The sequence below is a fragment of the Poecilia reticulata genome, chromosome 16 (assembly GCF_904066995.2).
Source record: "Poecilia reticulata chromosome 16, P_reticulata-male-v2, whole genome shotgun sequence".
NCBI lineage: Eukaryota > Metazoa > Chordata > Actinopteri > Cyprinodontiformes > Poeciliidae > Poecilia > Poecilia reticulata.
In genome coordinates, this window is record NC_088845.1 from 26194842 (window position 1) to 26214559 (window position 19718).

At 41.9% G+C, this 19718-nt stretch overlaps 1 protein-coding gene across 1 annotated transcript in view; it reads left to right on the forward strand.

Annotated features, from left to right (window-relative positions):
• znf407 (zinc finger protein 407) overlaps positions 1–19718 on the forward strand; it is a 192614-nt gene that overhangs the window by 114032 nt on the left and 58864 nt on the right. Inside the window, exons 7-9 of the mRNA XM_008432014.3 lie at positions 10555–10638; positions 13031–13151; positions 19196–19374. Coding sequence (XP_008430236.2) covers positions 10555–10638; positions 13031–13151; positions 19196–19374 — 384 coding nt within the window. The remainder of the gene's footprint in view (positions 1–10554; positions 10639–13030; positions 13152–19195; positions 19375–19718) is intronic.

The following is a 19718-nucleotide window of genomic DNA, read 5'->3' on the forward strand; positions in this document are numbered from 1 at the left end:
CTCCTCCGTGCTTCCTGAGGGGAAATTACGGAGGGGAATCCCAAACAGCTGACACGGCGCAACCAGAAGTCCAGCAGACATCGGAGATGATGTGGAAACAACAGTGTTTATTCAACATTTCGTGCAATGACAAGGAGAGGAGTTGGAGCCAAATTGCTACCGCAGTTGATAAACCCGGTTAGTTTTCAGCTGTTCTTCGTTGACGTGACATAAATAGGTTATAATGATTTTCATTCAGTCAGGACTTTACGCTGACTCTAGCCACATGCATCACAGGTAGATTCTAGTAAAGCATTGATTAATGCCTGAATTTAAAATTTGTTAACTGGACTTGTAGCCATTATTTTGTGCCCATGTAGCTAGACACCACACTCCACGACAAACCCAATCAAACCGTTATACCTAGGATTTCTGTCGGCTAATGTGTGGTCTGTCAGGTCTTGAAAATGTGCCAACAGTCAGCCGACAACTTGTGTCGTGTGAGCTGGACATTGCACTAAGGAAATGAGGGAGGGAGGGCCAGTGGACAGCACCGGAGTTGAGCCTTTTTTCATTCAGTGTCGGCAACAGAAAGAAAAAAGGCAGGAAGTGACGATAAAAGCCGATAATTAAAATGAGGTCGATAGGTTTAATTTATCGTGCGATTAATTGATTTATCGTTTATCGCGACAGGCCTACGGGGCAGGAGTGCGTTTGCGAGGCATTACGAGTGGCACTCTAAAGGGCGGGTTCCATGAGATTTGACGTTTATGGGCAGTCGACAAGTTAGGGACAAAGAGCTGTTTATCCGTGCTTGGATCCACTAAAATCCACTTTATGGCTGCAGACATGAGCGAAATCGAAGTTTATGTGAACTGTGAAAATCTCACATTTACCATGAATCTTCTCAGCCTTGGCTGGAAGGAACATTCACAAGTTTGGGCCAATAATAGCCGCCGCTCGTCCATCTGTAGTCGTTATGAACATCCAGGCGAAGTGGAGCCAGCTCTTGGCAGCCAGTCGGACGGTTAAACACAACCTCCTGATCCTGATAGAACTGTGACTGTTATGAGACGCCTGGTCGGCCAATTTATAGTTTAAAGGGGAGAAGATGAGCAGTGCGGGGGAATCTTCGGATTCTTCTGTTTTTGTTTTCTGCCGTCCTCAACACTTGGAGGGGGTCACGTTGCAGGGGCTATTAAGGTGGCGTGCGTTTCCAAATCCGACGGCTGAAACTGCGTGGTGTCTCCCCCCTCCACCCAAAAGGCTCCATCTGGACACAGAGTGTGTTTTCTTCGAATCCAGCTGGTCACTAAGCATGTTTTGGTAAAATCCATCTGATGCCTGAGAGTTTTTTTTTTCCCACACTGTGGACCGGTTTGTGTTGACTTTTGAGGGGGGGGGGAATAAAAAAATGATGCAAATCCGAGCGAAAAAATAATCCTCAGAAGAAGAATGTTTGCATAAAAGCAAAAAAAAAAAAGTTAGACTTTGAAAGAAAATGCAGAAATCTTTTTTTTTTTTATGTAAACATGTTGTACATGCTGCAATATCACTGCAACTGCCCACTAATAGGGCAACATCAGGATTAAAGTTGGTATAGGTAGTTTCCTTTAATTTAAATCAACAAATTGATGCAGCGGAAAGACCCAACTTTCTCGTTCATCGTAACCAAACTGAAATCTCCAGAAAAGCGATGGATCTCTAAGCAGAGCCGAGATCAAACGGGGGGGTTAGTGGGTGGTGGGGGGGGATCTTGGGTTTTCAGATTAGTGCACATTTTCATTATGCCACCTTAATTCTGTGCAGCGGCTTGTCTTTCCAATTCCACTGCTCCTTTTCGTCTCTGCAGATCCGATAAAACACAGTGCTGCTGCACTGAATGGTGTTTTTTTTTTTTTTTTTTTTTTTACTTGCTAAAAACTTTGGATCGACAGATGGTTCAGGGGGTGGTGGGAGGATACTGTCTTGAATAATAGCCCCTCGATAGGAGCCCAAGTCAGCTTCTTTGAAAGTGTCTTTATGCTGCAGCCCAGCGGTTTCCCCTCGGCCTCGGTAATGTCCCACACATGGCTCCTTGATGCCCTTTTAAGTCAATGACAGAAGCAGCAGCAGCCACCGGCCTGACAGGCTGACTGAGCGCTTGCAGCAGAACCCTCCATCCGTCACAGGCACCCGCTGTGCGCGCGGACTCTCAAGCCCGCGTGTGTGTATGCGCGTGCGCGCGCTCGCGTACGTCCAAGATTTGCTGGATGTTATTCTAAATATGTTTTAGCAGTGATGTAGCGTCAAGGCGTCTCTGACATAATTAGACGTTTTATTTTCATTAGTTTCCAGCTCTCATCACTCCTCATCAGGCGGCTGGCGTCACACTGTCACTGTAGCTGTCACCTGCAGAGGTGCAAGGTGCCGCTTGCATGTGTGTGTGTGTGTGTGTGTGTGCGTGTGTGTGTTTGCGTGTGTGCGTCCTCGGGTCTTTGTGCAAGTTCGGCAGGAGGGAAAACGCGCTCGAGAGAGAGGGAGAGAGGGTGATTGAGATGGTAAAAAGTTATTGAATAAGAGAACTTGAAAGATCAGGGGGTGAGCAAATATGAAAGCGGAGGGAATTAAGAACAGACCTGAAACAACCTCATTTCTAGTGAGCGACAAGGCCTGACTTGATTAGCGACACTCGGAACGCTAACGCAATTTGCACCGCCGTGACCTCCAACACTCCTTTGTCGGTAATTGGTGCCAGGTCGGACGGTTAGCTGCAGCCTTCCCGTCGCCGCAATCACATTCCGGGGCCCACCTGACACGCTGAAATATTATCTGCATGTTTGTGATCTGTTTAGGGGTTATAAATCGACTCCTTCGCCGAGCTACGATGCAATACTAATAAAATAAAGAGATTGAGAAGTTGAACTGATCTGTCCAGAGATCAGAGCTGTCAGGAACGGAGGGGATGTGAGCTATGGTCCTAATGCCCGAGGCGGGGGCAACATGGAGTAGAGTCTGTGTTGTTCTTTAGCCATTTTCTATTCCTTTTTATGGGTGATAAAAGAACAACATCAAATACTTTTTTCTTGTCCTGTCAAGAGGAGTCATTCGCCAGCTATTAATATGTACAGAGGTGACTGTTGATGCTCTAAGAGTTTTACTATTATTTTAACACAAGTTAAGACATCATCTTACTGATTAGCCCAGTTAGCGCAACTGGCGTACATGAAACAACATGTGTGTCCCCGTACTTTCCATGACAGATTTATTGAAAAGTTCAAAATGATCGGTACTACTCCGTTCGACTTTCTGTTATCTGCTGAAAGCCCTGCTCTCTCTCACTTTCTTGGAGTCAGAACAAAAAACTATACATGTTGTTTAAATAGCTTCTTTTCTTTCCATGGTTCCTTAAACTCAAAAATGTTAGACATCACTGATACCGGAAAAATAACTAACTGAACCCTAATCCTTCTTAACTCCATAACAACATCCACACTAAGGAGTGTTGTTTCAGTCAATGCAAGCCATTAGCCCTTTGTATTGTACCCCATGTATCATTGATCACCAGCCATTTTTTTCTTTGCATCTGCTGTAGTAAACTGTAAATTTTAACAAGAAATTTGAAAAGAATTGCAGCACCAGAAACCTTATTTGGTAGGTAATCCTGAAACCGCCTGACTACTGAGGTTGTAATTTTTCCATTCATCCGTCCTGAATTTCGACTATGAGAGGATCAGCCATGAAGTCAAAGCTAAGTTTAAATTAGAATAAAAACTGGAAATTTGAGTCTGGAAAAACATGTAATTTTGACTTGAAAATATAAAGGAACTCAGAGAATATGTTAACATGTAGCTGAAAAATACATTGTATCAACATTTTATACTTCTCACAGCACTGAGATGAAATGGAAAGCTAGGCTTCGTGTTGTTTACTGTGTGTAAACGGAAGATTAAAATTCACTCAGTAAAACAAAGTGAGGAATAATCAGCGATGGGCATGCAAGCAATGAGTCTCGGTTCTGAATTATCATATTATCACATTCTGAGCTAATTGTAGTCATGAAAAAGGGAGCAGACCAATCCAGGGAATGGTGCAAGAGAAACACACTGGCATTACTGAGGGCGGTGGTAGTTAATCTGAGGGATGCTGACCACACAGCACGATACATTCTGTATCCAGGTCCAACCCTCTGCACAGTCAGCACAATGGGAACGGTTTTACAACTAGATCATGTCTGTCCAGATTTTGGTTTGACCTAGACGGCTCCTTATGAGAAAGGTGATGTAACCAAAAGTTAGTAGGGCAAAATTTTTAAGGCTCTCATGCTTTCTACTGCGTAAAAATGCACAGGATGTTTCCGATGTTTTTGAGCTTCAGTGTTCGTCAGCTGCCAGGGTCATTTGTTACAACTGATGAACGAGCGACTCAAATAAATAAATAAGCGCACTGTATCTGACCCGCCCAGCTTTTCCCAGGCACTTGGGTGTTACGAGCGGCGGGGAGGGCCGGGAATGCAGGGGAGGCAATTGATTTCCTCATTGCTTCAGTTTGTCGCTTAATCTGGCGATCCGCTGATAAATCTTCGCACTTTGTCAATTAATTTTGCTGAAAAATGAGACCCAAAATGGCGGGCACATCAATACAGCGGCGTATTCCGTGTCAAAAATTAAGCGGTAAAATTAATTGCCCTCCCATCCGCTTCTGCTAAAACATAACTAATGAGGGAGGCAATTATAACTGCATGCTGACTCCTCCGGGGTTATTTAAAAGACACACACACACACACACACACACAGACGCACTGTATGTATAAATCTGCACACACATGCAAAGAAAAGGTTGTATAGTTTGACTTTAAAGTGCTTTTATTGTCTTGCTGTTTAATTCGAAGGAGGAGCGATAGGGTTGGAGTGCATCATGGGAACAGGATTCTTATCAACATACAGCGAACATAAAGGTTTCTCCTCTCTGCGCAGACGCATTATCTGGCGTGTTTCTAGTTCAAACCTAAAAAGGTGTTTTTTGACCTTTGACCTGGTTTATGTTCTTTGGAACCTCGAGCTGCCAAACAAACACTGTTGAATCTTCATCTAAATGACTGTGAACTTTAGACATGAAATCAAACTGACTGAGTTCTGCCAGTTTTCACCAGGTATCCCAGCTTCCTCCCACCGCCCAAAGACATGATGGTTAGGCTAACGGGTTTCTTCATATGTGTAAATAAATCAATCATTAAAGTTTATTTGTAGAGCACATTTCAGCAACAACTGGTCAAAGTGCTTTACATCATGAAAACATAAAAACATCAAACACATCATACAGTCAACAGTTGTGAAAACGTGTAACAGACACTGAATTTCATCAAATGCCAGTCAAAATCATTGATACACATCAAACATCAATTTTTCACTTATTATGGTTCAAATAATAAGCAACTATAAGCTGGTGGGTTTTTAGCTCAGATATAAAGAAATTCAGTGTTTCTGCCGTTTTGCAGTTTTCAGGAAGTTTGTTCCAGATTTGTGGCTTGTAGAAGCTGAATGCTGCTTCTTCATGTTTGGTTCTGGTTCTGAGGATGCAGAGCAGAACCAGAAGACCTGAAAGGTCTGGAAGGTTGATACAACAACAGCAGATCTTTAATGTATTTTGGTGCAAAGCCGTTCAGTGATTTATAAACTAAATCAGCAGTATTTCAACGTCTACTATCTGGGCTGCAGTGTGGTTTAATTTTGGAACTGGGTGATGTGATCCAGCTTCTTGGTTTTAGTCAGAAAGCGTGCAGCGGCCTTGTGGATCTACTACACCTGTCTGATTTCGGGTTTTTTTTTGTTTTGTTTTTTTACCTATGAAGACACCTTGCAGTAAATGATGCAAATAAAGGAGTTATAGAAGATTCTTGAATTGCTAATGAAAATAGCTTCACACGTCCAGTTTACCTCGAGCCACGTAAGATGAACTTTTGGCAAATGAAAGCAAAATTTGATTGTTTGCCCTTACATGGAGGGAGCAGAGGAAAACACCTTAGACGTGCCATCCTGACTGTAGCACACGGTAGTGGCAGCATGATGCCCTGATGTTGGTTAGACATACAGTGGAATGGTTTAGGTTCAAATAAAATTATCAAGTCAACTTAAAAACTGACATTAAAAGAGGCTCTCCATCCAAAGCAGTCTAAACGTGTGGTAGACATACCTCAGAAGATGATTTGCTTAAATATGTGCTACACGTTTCAGTGACTTTTTGTGTTTTTTTGTTCCCAGACTTTTAAAAAATAAAAAGGGATTTGTGTCACGTAAAATCTCATTAAAGAAAACATTGAAGTTCACTATTGCCATGTGACAACATGACAAAGATCAACGAGGTCTGAGAACGTTTCGGAGATCCTGTAAGTGCTGTGCTGATCCTCCAGTTTGATCGCAGCATTGTTCCCAGTAACCCCCCTCCCTCTCCCCCCTCTGCCCCAGTCGTCACGGCGCTCGGCCCCGCACAGCAGCAGATGAAAAGCACACATGTAATTTATCGCCAACGTTTCCTCCTCAGGAATAATTGTGGCGACCGCGGCTGGGCAAAGGGATCGATGGCTATAGATTTCTATTTTTTTTTTTTTTTTTTTTGTGGTGGGGTCTTGTAGCGTTGGTCGTAATGAGAGATGGAGAGGGAGGGGTGAACGAGTAACTGGCGCTGTTCTTTTTTTCTTTTTCTTTTTTCTAAGACAACAGCCTGAACAGATGATTGGTAACTCATTGAGTTTACAGACCTGCAAATAAAGGTGTTGTTCACTTTGGTTTCTCATTATTTTTTTCTTCAATTATTTCTACATTTATTTCAATAAATGTCTTAAAAATCAATTCTTCCATTAATATTTGGTTATGGCAAGAATAACAAAACATGGGAATTTTTTATATTTTTTTGGTTTGTTTCCCAAAATCCAACTTAGTTGTAGTTTTAACAATTTTCAAAGTTATTCTGTCTTTCTTCCTTCTGCTGATTCCTCGATATGTCTATCGGGAAGGCACCAAAAATATAAATCTAGCCCCTCATGTTTACATCAGAGAGGTCCAGGTAACTACATTTAGTGTAATTTTACAAAACAAAGTTTGAAAGTTTCTATTTCTTACTTTTATGCTAGAAGAATCAACCAGTAGTTCTTGTCATTTTCGCTGGCAGGATTTCATCTGATAACTTCTGAGAGATCAAGTTAAAAATCTGAAATTCCTCCAGTTCTACTGATGCAAAGTATTTACGTTAAGAAACAACATCAACCAAAATCCTCATAAACACTCACAGATGAGCATTTATTTGTGGATAACTGCTCATTGTTAATGTGAGAAAGTGTGCTTAATGTTTGATCATTGCTCTATTGCACAATTTACCGAATCACAATCATCACTGCAGTATCAATTTGTGCAATCTATTATTTGCAAAGGCATGTGCATCAAAACTCTGCTTTCCGATGACATATATGGCCACATCTCATTGCCATTGTAAAGCGATAGATTCCTACTTGTGGTTCATTATTCACAGATTCGTTTTTGTATTTTTTTTTGGAACTTAATTCCAAATTTCTTAAGAAAATTTTACGTATTCAAATTTTTTTTTTTATTTATTTATGGAGCATATCTAAAATAGTTGAATTAAAATTCAGCTTGGGAAGTTTAAAAATCTTAGCACAATGCTACTTAACACACTATTAGCTAGCATTTGCAGCAAAGTCAAACCAGGAACTGATATAAATTTTCCTTGCTGCTGATTGGCTGTACACCCAAGAATGGAAATATGGAAAATCGTTGATATTAGACGGTTTCCATCGTGTGTATTTATGCACATGAACCTGTGTTTGGTAACTAAACTATTAAAATAAAGAAGTTTCAAGCATTTTTATAAGAAATATCAAGTAATCACAGACTTGATCTATTTGTAGGTGGTGGTGAACTCTAACCCTGGTGAATACAAAGACTCCACTGTACTTATAGTTGTCAGTTTTAATATCCATATCACACCATAATCTCAATCCTCAGTAAAAGAAAATTATATTTTTACTTTTGAACGTATTTTATTTTCTTGCTCTGAACACATCTCAGACGGATTTTATTGTATGAGCACAGAGAAGAGGGATTCTTTTATTGATGTGGGGAGGAGGGAAAAGCACAAAATAAAAAAAAAACATATTTTTCCAGGATTATTTTTCAGCTTCATGCAATTGTAATAAAAAGAAGAAAAAAAACTTTTAATGGATAGTTCTTTAACTTATAGGATTGTTCTTTGTAAGGACGTCGGGTTTGGATTGTGCGGCGAAGCCACACGAACCGGCTAACAAATGTACCTTTTTAGGGTTGTTTTTTAAGAGGCACCGCATTAAAACTCCTCTCACAGTCGAGTGGCTTTAAATGGGCGGAACAGAGGAAACTTGAGGCTGCCGGGTCTCTGCGGACCCGGTGAAAGCTGCTATCTGTGCCGAAGAGGAGGCGAGCAGCGCCAAGGCCCAGCTGGAAGAGTCACCCCACATGTGTTATCAGTGTGTGGCGAGAGCCACGCTGCACCGTCGGCAACTGGGATGAATACTTAAGTGTGAGGAGCTCAGCTGCACGTAGAAAACACACACATAGAGTACACGCGTATACGACCTGCATGTTAAACATAAGCGTGGCACCTATGTGCATCTCCACACACACACACGAAACAATATGTGCGCGTACAGTACCTCACCACATGCAGCTTGTGTGTGTTTGTGCACATTTACATACACATCTGCGTCCAATCTGTAAATGTGTGCACTCGTCTCCCTGAGTGAGCCTAATCACAAATGTTGCAGTCTTTGAGTGTGTGTGTGTGTGTGTGTGTGTGTGTGTGTGTGTGTGTGTGTGTGTGTGTGTGTGTGTGTGGTGGCAGACAGAGAGAGAGAGCTAGAAAGAGAGACCATCATGCCGTTAATGACGGAGCCAGATGCAGGGAAGAGAGGAGGAGTGTAAAAAAAAAGCTCTCCACGCTCCCCATCTGGAAGGCATCGCCCCCAAATGAAGTTGTACAAAACCATCCCATTGATAATAAAGCTAATTTTTATGGCTCTGACAAGTATGTAATTATGTTCAGCGGTGCTTTTCAGATTTTATCACAGTCAATAAACCACACTGGCAATTTCCCGTCCCCCATTTGACATATTTACACGGATCCATCTGATTGGAGGAATTAGTTAGCTATGAGAGCTCTGATGGATATACACTAGTGATCTGTGACTTCTGCTTGGCTCATCTGTTAGCCAACTAGGCCCTCTGCTCATCTGCTCAATCTGTCTTTCCTTTTCTCGCTTTTTGCTTCGCTCCGACTTTACATGTTTCTCCCTTTCTCACCATCCCCGTCCTCTTTGTCTTGTTGAATGCTGAGCTTCTCTCAGTGGCACTTTAGCTGCTGCTCTCGGTGACAGGAATGTCACATTGAGGCATCAAGACTCATCAGTCTAATCCAGAGCCATATGGCAAGTGCGATTGCACTCGTGCCATTTGATTTTTATTTCGCGGTTGTTGACGCAGCCTCGGAGTGAAATGCACGACAGCTTGAAACGGGATCAGCGTGAGAGAAACCGGCTTTACCAATAAACTTTGCTCCATTCCAGGAAGGGATCTTTTGCATCCGTCCATCGAAAGTATCTTGTTTATAAGTCGTAGGCAGAGAAGTCACACTAGGAGTGTTTACACACACTCATAGCCCGCTAGGCTCGATTCGATTGGGGATCAAAATTGCAACATTTGCTTCATTTTCAACTGGTGCGGTTCACTTTCACACTGCAGTGTACCAAACAATCCAAACCACCTTTACCCCCCCTCGGCTGTGGTGGTGCTGCACCAAGAGGGACTACAAATACCTCAGAAGAAAACGTGAGCTCAACTTCCTTCTTCACAATATGCAACCAAAATGTAGAAGCACCATATTTTAGTGGTTGTACGATTTCTCTTCGTCATTCGTAAAAGACAACGGGGCATTTCTCTCATTGTCGCGATAGTTTTAGTTGTATTCACCCAGAATGCCCTGCGCTAAGTCCGCTTCCTGCTTTCGGAGCAGTCTCCAAAAGCATCCACATATGAATCTGAACTGCGCCAGAGTTCACTTTAATCACAGTTCGCCCTACGGCGGATTAGAGTTTGGATTTTTGTCTGCATCAGAGTTTGATTGTGCATCCCCACCTCCCCAAATGAACCAGACTTTCTATTCAAACTGACTAGAGTTTGATTAAAGCGGACCAAGCAGAGCTGGTGGGAACACACCCTAGAAGGGCTGTTAAGGTCAATAATAGACAAGCCCCTCTCTTGTTTGATGTTTGCTTCACTTAACAATCCATCATAACCCCTTGTTGAGACACGTCAAGGCTGTCCTGCAGGTGTTGGAAAGACGAAACCTGAAGCCTCTCCTGCCGTTTAGTATTTGCTTTTCATGTTTATTTGAGACAGATCCTCTCATGTAGTTGAAATTAAACATGCTGTTCTTTTACACCTTTGATCAACAAGCACTAAATTAAGCTATCAGAATTTCCTCACATCTTTCCTTGTGTCCTCAGTGTGTTTCTCTGTTGAGCCTCTTCCTTCTCCTACTCTGCATTTACAGGAGAGAAGTCCTACCTCTGTGACCTGTGTGGCTTTGCAGGAGGCACAAGACACGCCCTCACCAAACACAGACGCCAGCACACAGGTAAACCACCACACACACACACTCCGAGATCGCGATGTAAACTGATCCGAGTACAAACTAACTCAGACTTTCTTAATCTCAATTGACGCCTTCAAACGCAAACTGCCGCTCAGTTCAGGCGACCCGTTTGCCACGTCTCGCTCTCACACGGGCACTTCGGTTTGACACGCTGCCGTCGTCGACGGGCATGTGTACGAGTAAGGCTGACTGAATCTGAGATTTTTAATTTCAGTTATCATTTCACCATTTCATTCTGTCGCTTAGGGAAATTGCATTTTTCAGATGGGCTGTCAATAACAAGTGTTTTATTTATTTTTTTCCCCCCAAGAAGGGGAGAAATTGAGATAGGGAAACAAATACCGTTTCTAACCCTCCACTGGCAGACTATCAACAATTATTAATGCTCTTATAAATATTCATTTGCCGTTTAATAATTATTTCAGCTTGCTTCTTAGATTTTGTACCTTAAGCGTCCAATTTCTGTCCAGCCCTCCTGTGCTGATGCGTGTCGGTTGATTTACACGCGTGGTGAACGACAACAGATTTGACAATGTAACAACTGAGGCACCTGGGAAGCCCAACATTTTATTGCGCAAACTCCCACGGGTTGTACTCTGCCATTATTTTTGATGAATTCGAAGGTTTTACGCAGCAACATTGCAGAACAGGCAAGCGGCCCTCGCCATCCCTCTCAACGTGGAAATGTCACAGAGGCAGTAACAAACGGTGTCCAGTGAAGGTCATGTTAAGAATAAAAAGCAAAGAAGCAGACTTACTTGAAGATTTTGAGTAAAATACCTTCCTGCTAAAAGAAAAAAAATCGGGGGCAAGAAAAACAGACGTTTTCTGGAAACCCCTGAAGTTTTTTAATGAATGGCTCAGTCGTTGCAGGATGCAAAGCAATACAACTAACGGAGAGATTTTATGAAAAACACAAAGACAAATACACATGAAGGCAGAATTTACACTAATGAGTTGTTAGACAACAATATCAGCACCCCACTGTTAGGACAGTTGCCACTTACTTTGAAAGGATAGTTTACATATCACTTCCTGGTGCCAGCTTATTTCTAGCGGAAGCAGCGTTTCCCTTGCCTTCAGTAAAATAATAGTAAAAACAGACTTCTGCTGACCTTTTATTTTTATGCAAATGTATTTAATGCTCAAAGAAGATTGCTTTGATTTCTCTAATTTTACACATCATCTGATCTGTTGAAGCAGATCAGACTCCAGTGGATGTTTTTCTTTAAGTTGTCTAAGATCCTTTTGTCTTTTTCCAGTCATGTGCAGGGCTCTGCACTAAGAGTTAATTGTTAAATATAAAGTAGTGGAAGTATCCGTTTAACTTTTTGGCATTTTTTGCAACATCACAGCAATAATATTCAATGGATTTTATTGGGATTTATTAGCACCAGCAATCACAAAATAGTACAAGGAAGAAAGTGAATTGGTGGTTTTCAATATTTTTTTCAATGTAAAATTTGAAAAATAGAGTTTTTATTTGTATTCAACCTCCACACACGCACACAGAATGGATAACAGATTTTTCTTTTTTCATCCTTTGCAAAATGCCTCAAGCCTACTCAAATTGGATGGAGAGCACATCAACTTCAATACTTCGGTGTCCAAGTCTTTTCACAGATTCTCAGTTGAATTTTATTTATAGACTTTGACTAGACCATTCTAACACTTTTTAAAAAAAAAATCTAAGCCATTTATTTGTGTCTCCGGATGCATGTTTAGCTTCGCTCCAATGCTGGAAGGTTAACTTCCTCCACAGTCAAAAACAAAAGTTTTTCCCTCTCTCTAATGGTCTTTCTTCCAGGATTGCGCTGAATTTAATTCAGTTCCCACTGAATCTAACTCGCATCTTCATCCCTGAAGAAAACAGGATGATGCTGCCACCACCATGTTAATACATGAGAGGGTGAGATCATGTCTTCTTGTCCACCCAGTAGGCGGGCGGCCATGTTTTGGTTGGTTTCCAGAGTTGGCGTACTCTTGCTTCATAACCTTAACTCTCCTTCAAACGTCTTCATCCCTGACCTGTGCGTTGTGTTTCTTGGTTTCTTGTGATGCTGTTGGTCCACTCAGGTTCTGTGTTTTACTAATTAGGTGACTTTTGAAAGCGGATGAGAGCTGAATATAAATAAAAGCACCATCTTTAAAATGAAACTATTTGAATTACTTTGTGTTCTGCATAACTATTCCAAGAAAATGCATCAAAGTTTGTAATTCCAAGAAGAGTTTTTTTTTTATTTTTTTTTTTTATTTACCTATTTCATGTCAGCTGCAGTATTCTACCTGTGTGTGTGTGTTTCTGTGCTTGTCTTCCCATGTCATCTGTTTCTCATCACTAATGTCTGCCTCCTGTCTTCTTCAACCCCAACAGGAGAGAGACCCTTCAAGTGTAAGCTCTGCAACTTCGCCTCCACCACGCAGTCCCACCTGTCCCGCCACAAACGTGTTCACACTGGAGAGAAACCGTACCGCTGCCCCTGGTGCGACTACAGGTATCGGCTCATTGACCCACACTTGGCTGTTGGCGCCGGTGGCATTGACGATCAGGAGGTTGATAACGGGGGGCGCCAGAATGCAAAAGCGTGTGTATTTGACGGCGAGAAAGCAGGTGGTGTTGTCGGGTATTTTAAGGGGGGAGCGTTTGGGGATAACGGTAAAAGCTTTGTGTGTGTGTGTTTATGGAGTTTTATGGTGTGTGTGTGTGTGTGTGTGTGTGTGTGTGTGTGTGTGTGTGTGTGTGTGTGTGTGTGTGTGTGTGTGTGTGTGTGTACACGGTGCTTGAAAGCGGTGGAGAGCCGACAGGTCTAATCTCCGCAGCATGGCTCCATCTCATCACTCTGCCATCATCAACAAGCCCAGCCAGATCTCCACAACACGCACACACACAGCCACGTTCCCGCTCGCATCCTCACACACCGTGTCACTGTCACCGGCGGGTCCCTGTCATTAAAACACCATCACACCACATCAGTAATTACACAGGAAATTGTCGGTGAAATTGAAAAAGTTTTGGCCGGCGTTGCACATCTCTCTCTCTCTCTCTCTCTTTCTACCTGTCTGCTCCTCTCTCCCCTTCACTCATTCCCTTTTTCTCTCGGCCTGGATCGTGGCAGGAAAGTGTGAAAGGGAATGATCTCAAACCCATCATCGGTTTTAGATGTACTCATTTGTTTTTTTTTTCCACCTTCTGTGACAAAATCATTTCAGCGGCTCGCTACACCTGCTTTGCTGAAATGAAGCACCGGACTCAGACTTTATCTGTGTTTTTGAGGCAACTACATACAAAAGACAGATAGAAGGGGGAGAAAAGAAATGCTGACAAGCTATAATTGCTCCCAAATTATTGCTTTGTGTTTTAAAAAAAGAAACCTCTGGGTCACCCTTTTTTTATTATTATTTTTACAAGCCAATAATTTGTATAGTTTATATTCAACTTGGTCGATACTAATGTCCCTTGTACATCTATTGAACCAATGTTTGAATGTTTGGAGGTTTTTTTTTTAAAATTCAGATTTCTCTGCTTGCTTTGTATTCATTAGTTTATTCAGTTTTTTACTTTATGAGACGACAAGGTTCTTATGAACATGGGCACACAGTTGCTTCTTGCAGATAAACTCAGAGTGTTGTTAATGACTGATAATAAGCTCTAGTATTTATAACAGATATTTGCCGGCATTCCTGACTTCAAATACCAGCATTATAAAAACATACAGAAACTAAAACATTTTGTCCTCCATGATAAATATATTTTACTCAGTCAGCCAGCCAGCCACTTTAACCTGTAGCAAACAAGGAACAAAAATAGTCAGGATGATGCTGTAGATTGTTTATGAGCTTAAAAATGACAATTTTTTGTTACATAAAAAAAAATCTCTTTGTCTTTTTTCAAACCCAGCCGATTGAAGTGTCTCACTCACTTTGCAGCAATCCCTCCACCTGGACAAGAATGTGGAAACTGTGTGCAGTCAATTTCATTCAGCCATTAGCCGTGAAGCAGCATCTTTAAATTGCTGCTCTTTTTCAATAAAACTTATTGTTTTATTGCTTTATTGTTGTAGCAGCAGTTTATGAAAACTTCCTAGAAACTGCATTGTGTTTATTGTAGAGATGTGCCGATCAGGTTTTTTCCTGCCGATTCCGATTCATTCTGATCACCCATGAGGGCCGATCACCGATATTGATCATTGATCAAGTATGGCATTGTTTTTATGCCATATTAGATTCGTCGTGTAGATGCATTTTGACGTGCTTTACCCCAAGTGCTTCAATTTTCCGCTACAGCACGCAAACTTCCCCATTCACTCAGTGCGATATAGTTCCACACCACATTACTTAGGATTTGTTGCTGCACGTTTGCGCAGAGTGAAGGAAAGAGGAGACCAGCTGCACAGGCAGGCTGCGAAATGAGATCGGCGATCACTGATTATGATCGGTGGCCAATCGATCGGCACACCTCTAGTTAATAGTTGTGTTTTAAATTTATTTTGGAAATAGTTTCCAAAAGAAAGTTGAGTATTTGCTCTGTAGACCATCACAAAAAAATTTACGTTGAATGATGGTCAGTATTTTGTAAATTTGTTCAAGCTGAGCATACTGAAAATCATTCAAAGTTGGATCATTTGTAAAAAAAAAAAAAAAACTTGTGCTACTTTATGAGGATCACTGATCCACGCTCTCCTTTGTGTGAAATTTGAAGATCGTCTCAAACCACTAGGCTGAACTTGACTCTTAGAAAGATACTTTCCCGCAGAACGAGCCAATGTTCTTGGCTCTATTGTTCCCTGGTTGATACATAATGATCGTTACTGATAGCAGCAAATGAAACACTAAATTAGAAGCCAAATTAACATTTTGGTAGCCCCAAGGGTTCCGGGGATCCAGAGGGGGAGGAGGTAGATAGACGGTGGAAACACCCTGCTGGCTCACAAATACGAAGATAGGAAGTGAATGCAAGCGGCCGTACCTGCGCCTTGCTTTTACACCCTTACCTGGTTGTATATGAGTTCGACCTTTGAATGAATTTCGGGCTTGTGAAATAAAAACGACACATTCGTAGAGAAGTAGTTCAACCTTCTGTGACTGACAGCCGCTGCTCGCTGTGAACAAAATCCGCTCCAGGGATGTGATTCGCACAGCTACAGTATTACATGTTAAATGTTCCGGGTGTCGTCCATGGTTCTCACTTGATACGATGCTATCCCCATCAAAGCTGCTTCTGAAACGCATGTAAATGAGCGGGGAGTAAATGATCTATCAAATGCCACTCTTCCACCATTCAGACAGACACAGATAATGGAGGGGGGATAATTATAGTTGGGAAATAGTGGTGAAAATATTCTAATGATATTGCGCTGGGAGTCCGGGGCTGTCAATTAATGATGTCTGTCTCACTTTTCCGCAGCTATTTATGCAAGCTGCTAAACTGCTTTACTTCCACTGTTTAAGAAATGATTGCTATTGTTCACAATGAGAAGTTTTTTTTCCCCCTCCCCACCTCTCGTTAAAGTCATAGTGGCATCTTAAATGGTCTAATTAATCCGTAGCCTCTGACTTCTCGTGCGCATGGCCCTGCTATTACTTATTGGATGCTTAACCGTTTTTGTTTTAATCCGGCTGATGGCGAGTTTGACGATGAAACGCGTGCCGTCAGAGGCAGTCAAGGCCCACAACCTCGTAAACTGATGGAAACGATCAACGGAGGAGAGGGAGCCGTTAACCGTTCAGTACAATATTGCACAAATGATTCGCGTTACAACCCCCTCCTAAAAAAAAAAAAAAAACTCCAAACACACACAAGGAACACATTTAAATCTTTCCTAACAAAGCGCCTCTTCAATTACACCTCTCATTAGCATACAGTCTTGGGGAGGAGGAATGTGAAAGTGGCTCAGATGAAGCAGGGAGCCGCAAAGTGGCGGCGATGAGGTGACGTGCGCGTCGGCTATCAGTATGGCTGACTCCCGCGGCGGGCGCATAGGTTGGGGGAGGTTGTCGAAACGGCGTTGGACTAATTAATCCAGCGTATAGTAGGAGGGTTAGTGTGGGCTTTCACTAACTGTGACACCTGCTGACTCCTAAACGCACATTGTGTTGTTTTAATATGACAATTACGCCATTACCATATCTGAGAGATAGCATGGCCCCCATAGGAATCCACCCGCGCTCTCTTTAGAGCCTTTTAGCTCTGCTTCAAATTTTATCTATTTATGCCGCAGTTCTAGAATACCAGATCAGCTCGCTTTTCAGCATTAAATGCTTTCTTTTTAGCAGCTTCGTTTGTGTTAATTTGAGTGCGTGTGACAGTTTAAAATTCAGTTTTTTGTGTTTTTTTTTGTTGTTGTTTTGTTTTGGTTTTTTTTCCCTCCATCAGGCTGAAGGGGATTCAACAGATGGCTTCATATTGCCTGTGTTGCTGCTTTGCTTTGTTAGTCACAGCAGATAAAACAGTAATCACAGAGAAAATATAGTTATTTGTTCGGATAAACTCATATTATTTAATATTGAGGTCTATAAAGTAAATGAGTCACATTGTGTACAAGTCCTTCACAAAAGTGCTTTTTTTTTCAGTTTGTCACCTTATAATGACAAACTTCTATCAGTTATAATTACAGTTAATTCTGATTATTAAATAGATATGAAGTAGGAGGAAGAATATGACATGGTTTTTTACATTTTAATATGTATTTAGCCGCCTGTGGGCCAACCTTTGTTGAAAATACATCTGAAAACATTTTGGGGTATCCATCTCTCTGTCCGTCCATCCATCCGTATGAGTCCAAAATATACAGACATTAACAGGTTTTCTTCCAGGTTTCCCTTTCTTTTTGCCCAATCCATGTTCCCATCAACTCATGATACTGATACTGGTAACTGTTGTTACTAGTACCGGCACCAGACCGATAGTTGGCATGATACTGGTAACTATTGTTAACAGTATCATGCTGGTAACAACAGCATGATACTGTTGTTACCATGCTTCTCTATGCAGGTACTTGACCACGTCGCTTTCTTCCACATTTGTTGTGCCCCATGACTCATGGTAAACTCCTATCATGTCATCTTACAGCTTTCTTCCAATAGCAGCTTTCTTTTTGCCACTCACCCTTAAATGCCAGATTTGTTGAATAAAACCAGTAAAGGAGGCCAAAATACACTTGCACTGCAGACATACATTTGTTGAACTGTTTTTTTTTTTTTTACTCTGCAAAATCCTTGACCTAATGAACATTGTGCAACACTACCTGCATGCAGGTAGGGAAGATCTGGGTACTCGATGTCAGGGTGATTGATCTTCTGGTAACCTGAGGAACATATTTTTAACTCTAGTTTTTAAAATCATTATATATATATATATATATGGGTGTGTGTTGGTAATTTTCAAGACTCATAAAGGTATTTTTTTGGTTGAGGCAACAATAGAACATCTATTCTCTACTTGTGCACCACCCAGTGAGAGCTGGCTCCGCTTCTTTTGTTTTTTTTTGGATTGCAGTGAAGCCAGGCCGGACCACAGACCTGTGATGGAGAGAGGCGTCTCTGCAAAAGTGAAAACAAATTCCCTCTTTGGCTGGCGTGAGCTATGGCACAGTGGGGCTTTATTGTCCCGGCCAAGGTGATAAGGGAGAATAATTGCGTATTATACTGTCCGAGAATGTCAGGTCCAAACTGAGCACGAGTGCCCCATCCATCAACGCACGGCGGTGTGTGAAGGAGTATTCCGCCCCGCACATGCGTACTTGTATGATGTATTGCGGGTGAGCACATGTCTGCGTGCGAGTTCATTGATTCATGTCTGTATATGAAGACCACTGCTGTCATTTGAGTCTTTATTCTTTTTTTTCTTTTTTTTGGCTCATGCTTTTTATTTTTGCTGGTATTCAGTCTAAATACGTATTCGCCGGTCTGGCTGTACCTTTAACATGAGCCTGTTTGTTTATGTGTGTATGGGGGCAGGTTTAGATACAGTCTGGGAGCAGATCAGGCAGCATCATTAATCAGCAGCGGGTTGCGTCTGACTCTCTGAGCTGACATTGTTACATCCTATCCCCCTGCAGTAGCTCACTTCTTGGCCTGGACTGTTTGACCAGCACAAACACACACACACGCTCACAACACATACACCACAACAACATCATCCTTTACCTTTCTTACAGCTGCTGAAGATACATAACTGCATAAAGGATGTCCTCAGACATCTCTGTTTAATGCATTCAGTGGGCCTGGATCCTCCGGCGGTCCTAACAGACTGCTCCCAGCATGCTCGGATGAAAGAAAAAAAAGTGTGATAAAAGGAACACAAGATAGCTTTATTGTGTCAAAATTGGATAAATTTAATGCTCGGAGACCTCGTCCGGTCTGTGTCTGGGGTTCTTGTCTCGTATGTGTCCACATAACAATAAAATGTTGGACTCGATAGCAAATATTTCACTTGTATTCTCCCTCTTGAAACATCTTCTGAGCTCTTGCTGTTTTTTTTTTTTCTTTACTCGGGAAGATAAGAGTTTCATTGTTTATTTTTCTCGGTTTGCCTCCCCAGATCCAACTGTGCCGAAAACATCCGGAAGCACATTCTCCATACGGGGAAACACGATGGAGTGAAGATGTACAACTGCCCCAAGTGTACCTTCGCCACCAACTCCCCCATGGAGTTCCGTAACCACCTGAAGGACAATCACCTCGACATCGAGAACCCAGACCTCGCCTACCTTCATGCGGGTAAGGTTGCACAAATACCCACCTGATCACAGATTCTTCTAAGTTCTGAAAACAGATTCAACAATACACGATAGAAGATGGCATGTGATCTTTACTAACTGTCCAATGAAACCTTTGCCTTTAGCTCAGACTTAACAGAGCTTACCTGAATTATTCAGGTTTCTAGCAATGCAACAAACAGATTCTTTAATTTCTTCTAAAAGTCAGATTAGTGTCACTCTTTCTGTAAGTTCCTCACTACTTCAATGACTTTGTTTGTCTTGGTTACTGAGCAACTCGTCTGGATTGGCCAAAGGCTAAAGGGGCATTTCACCAATTTTACAGCTTCTGTACTCAGAGGAGCC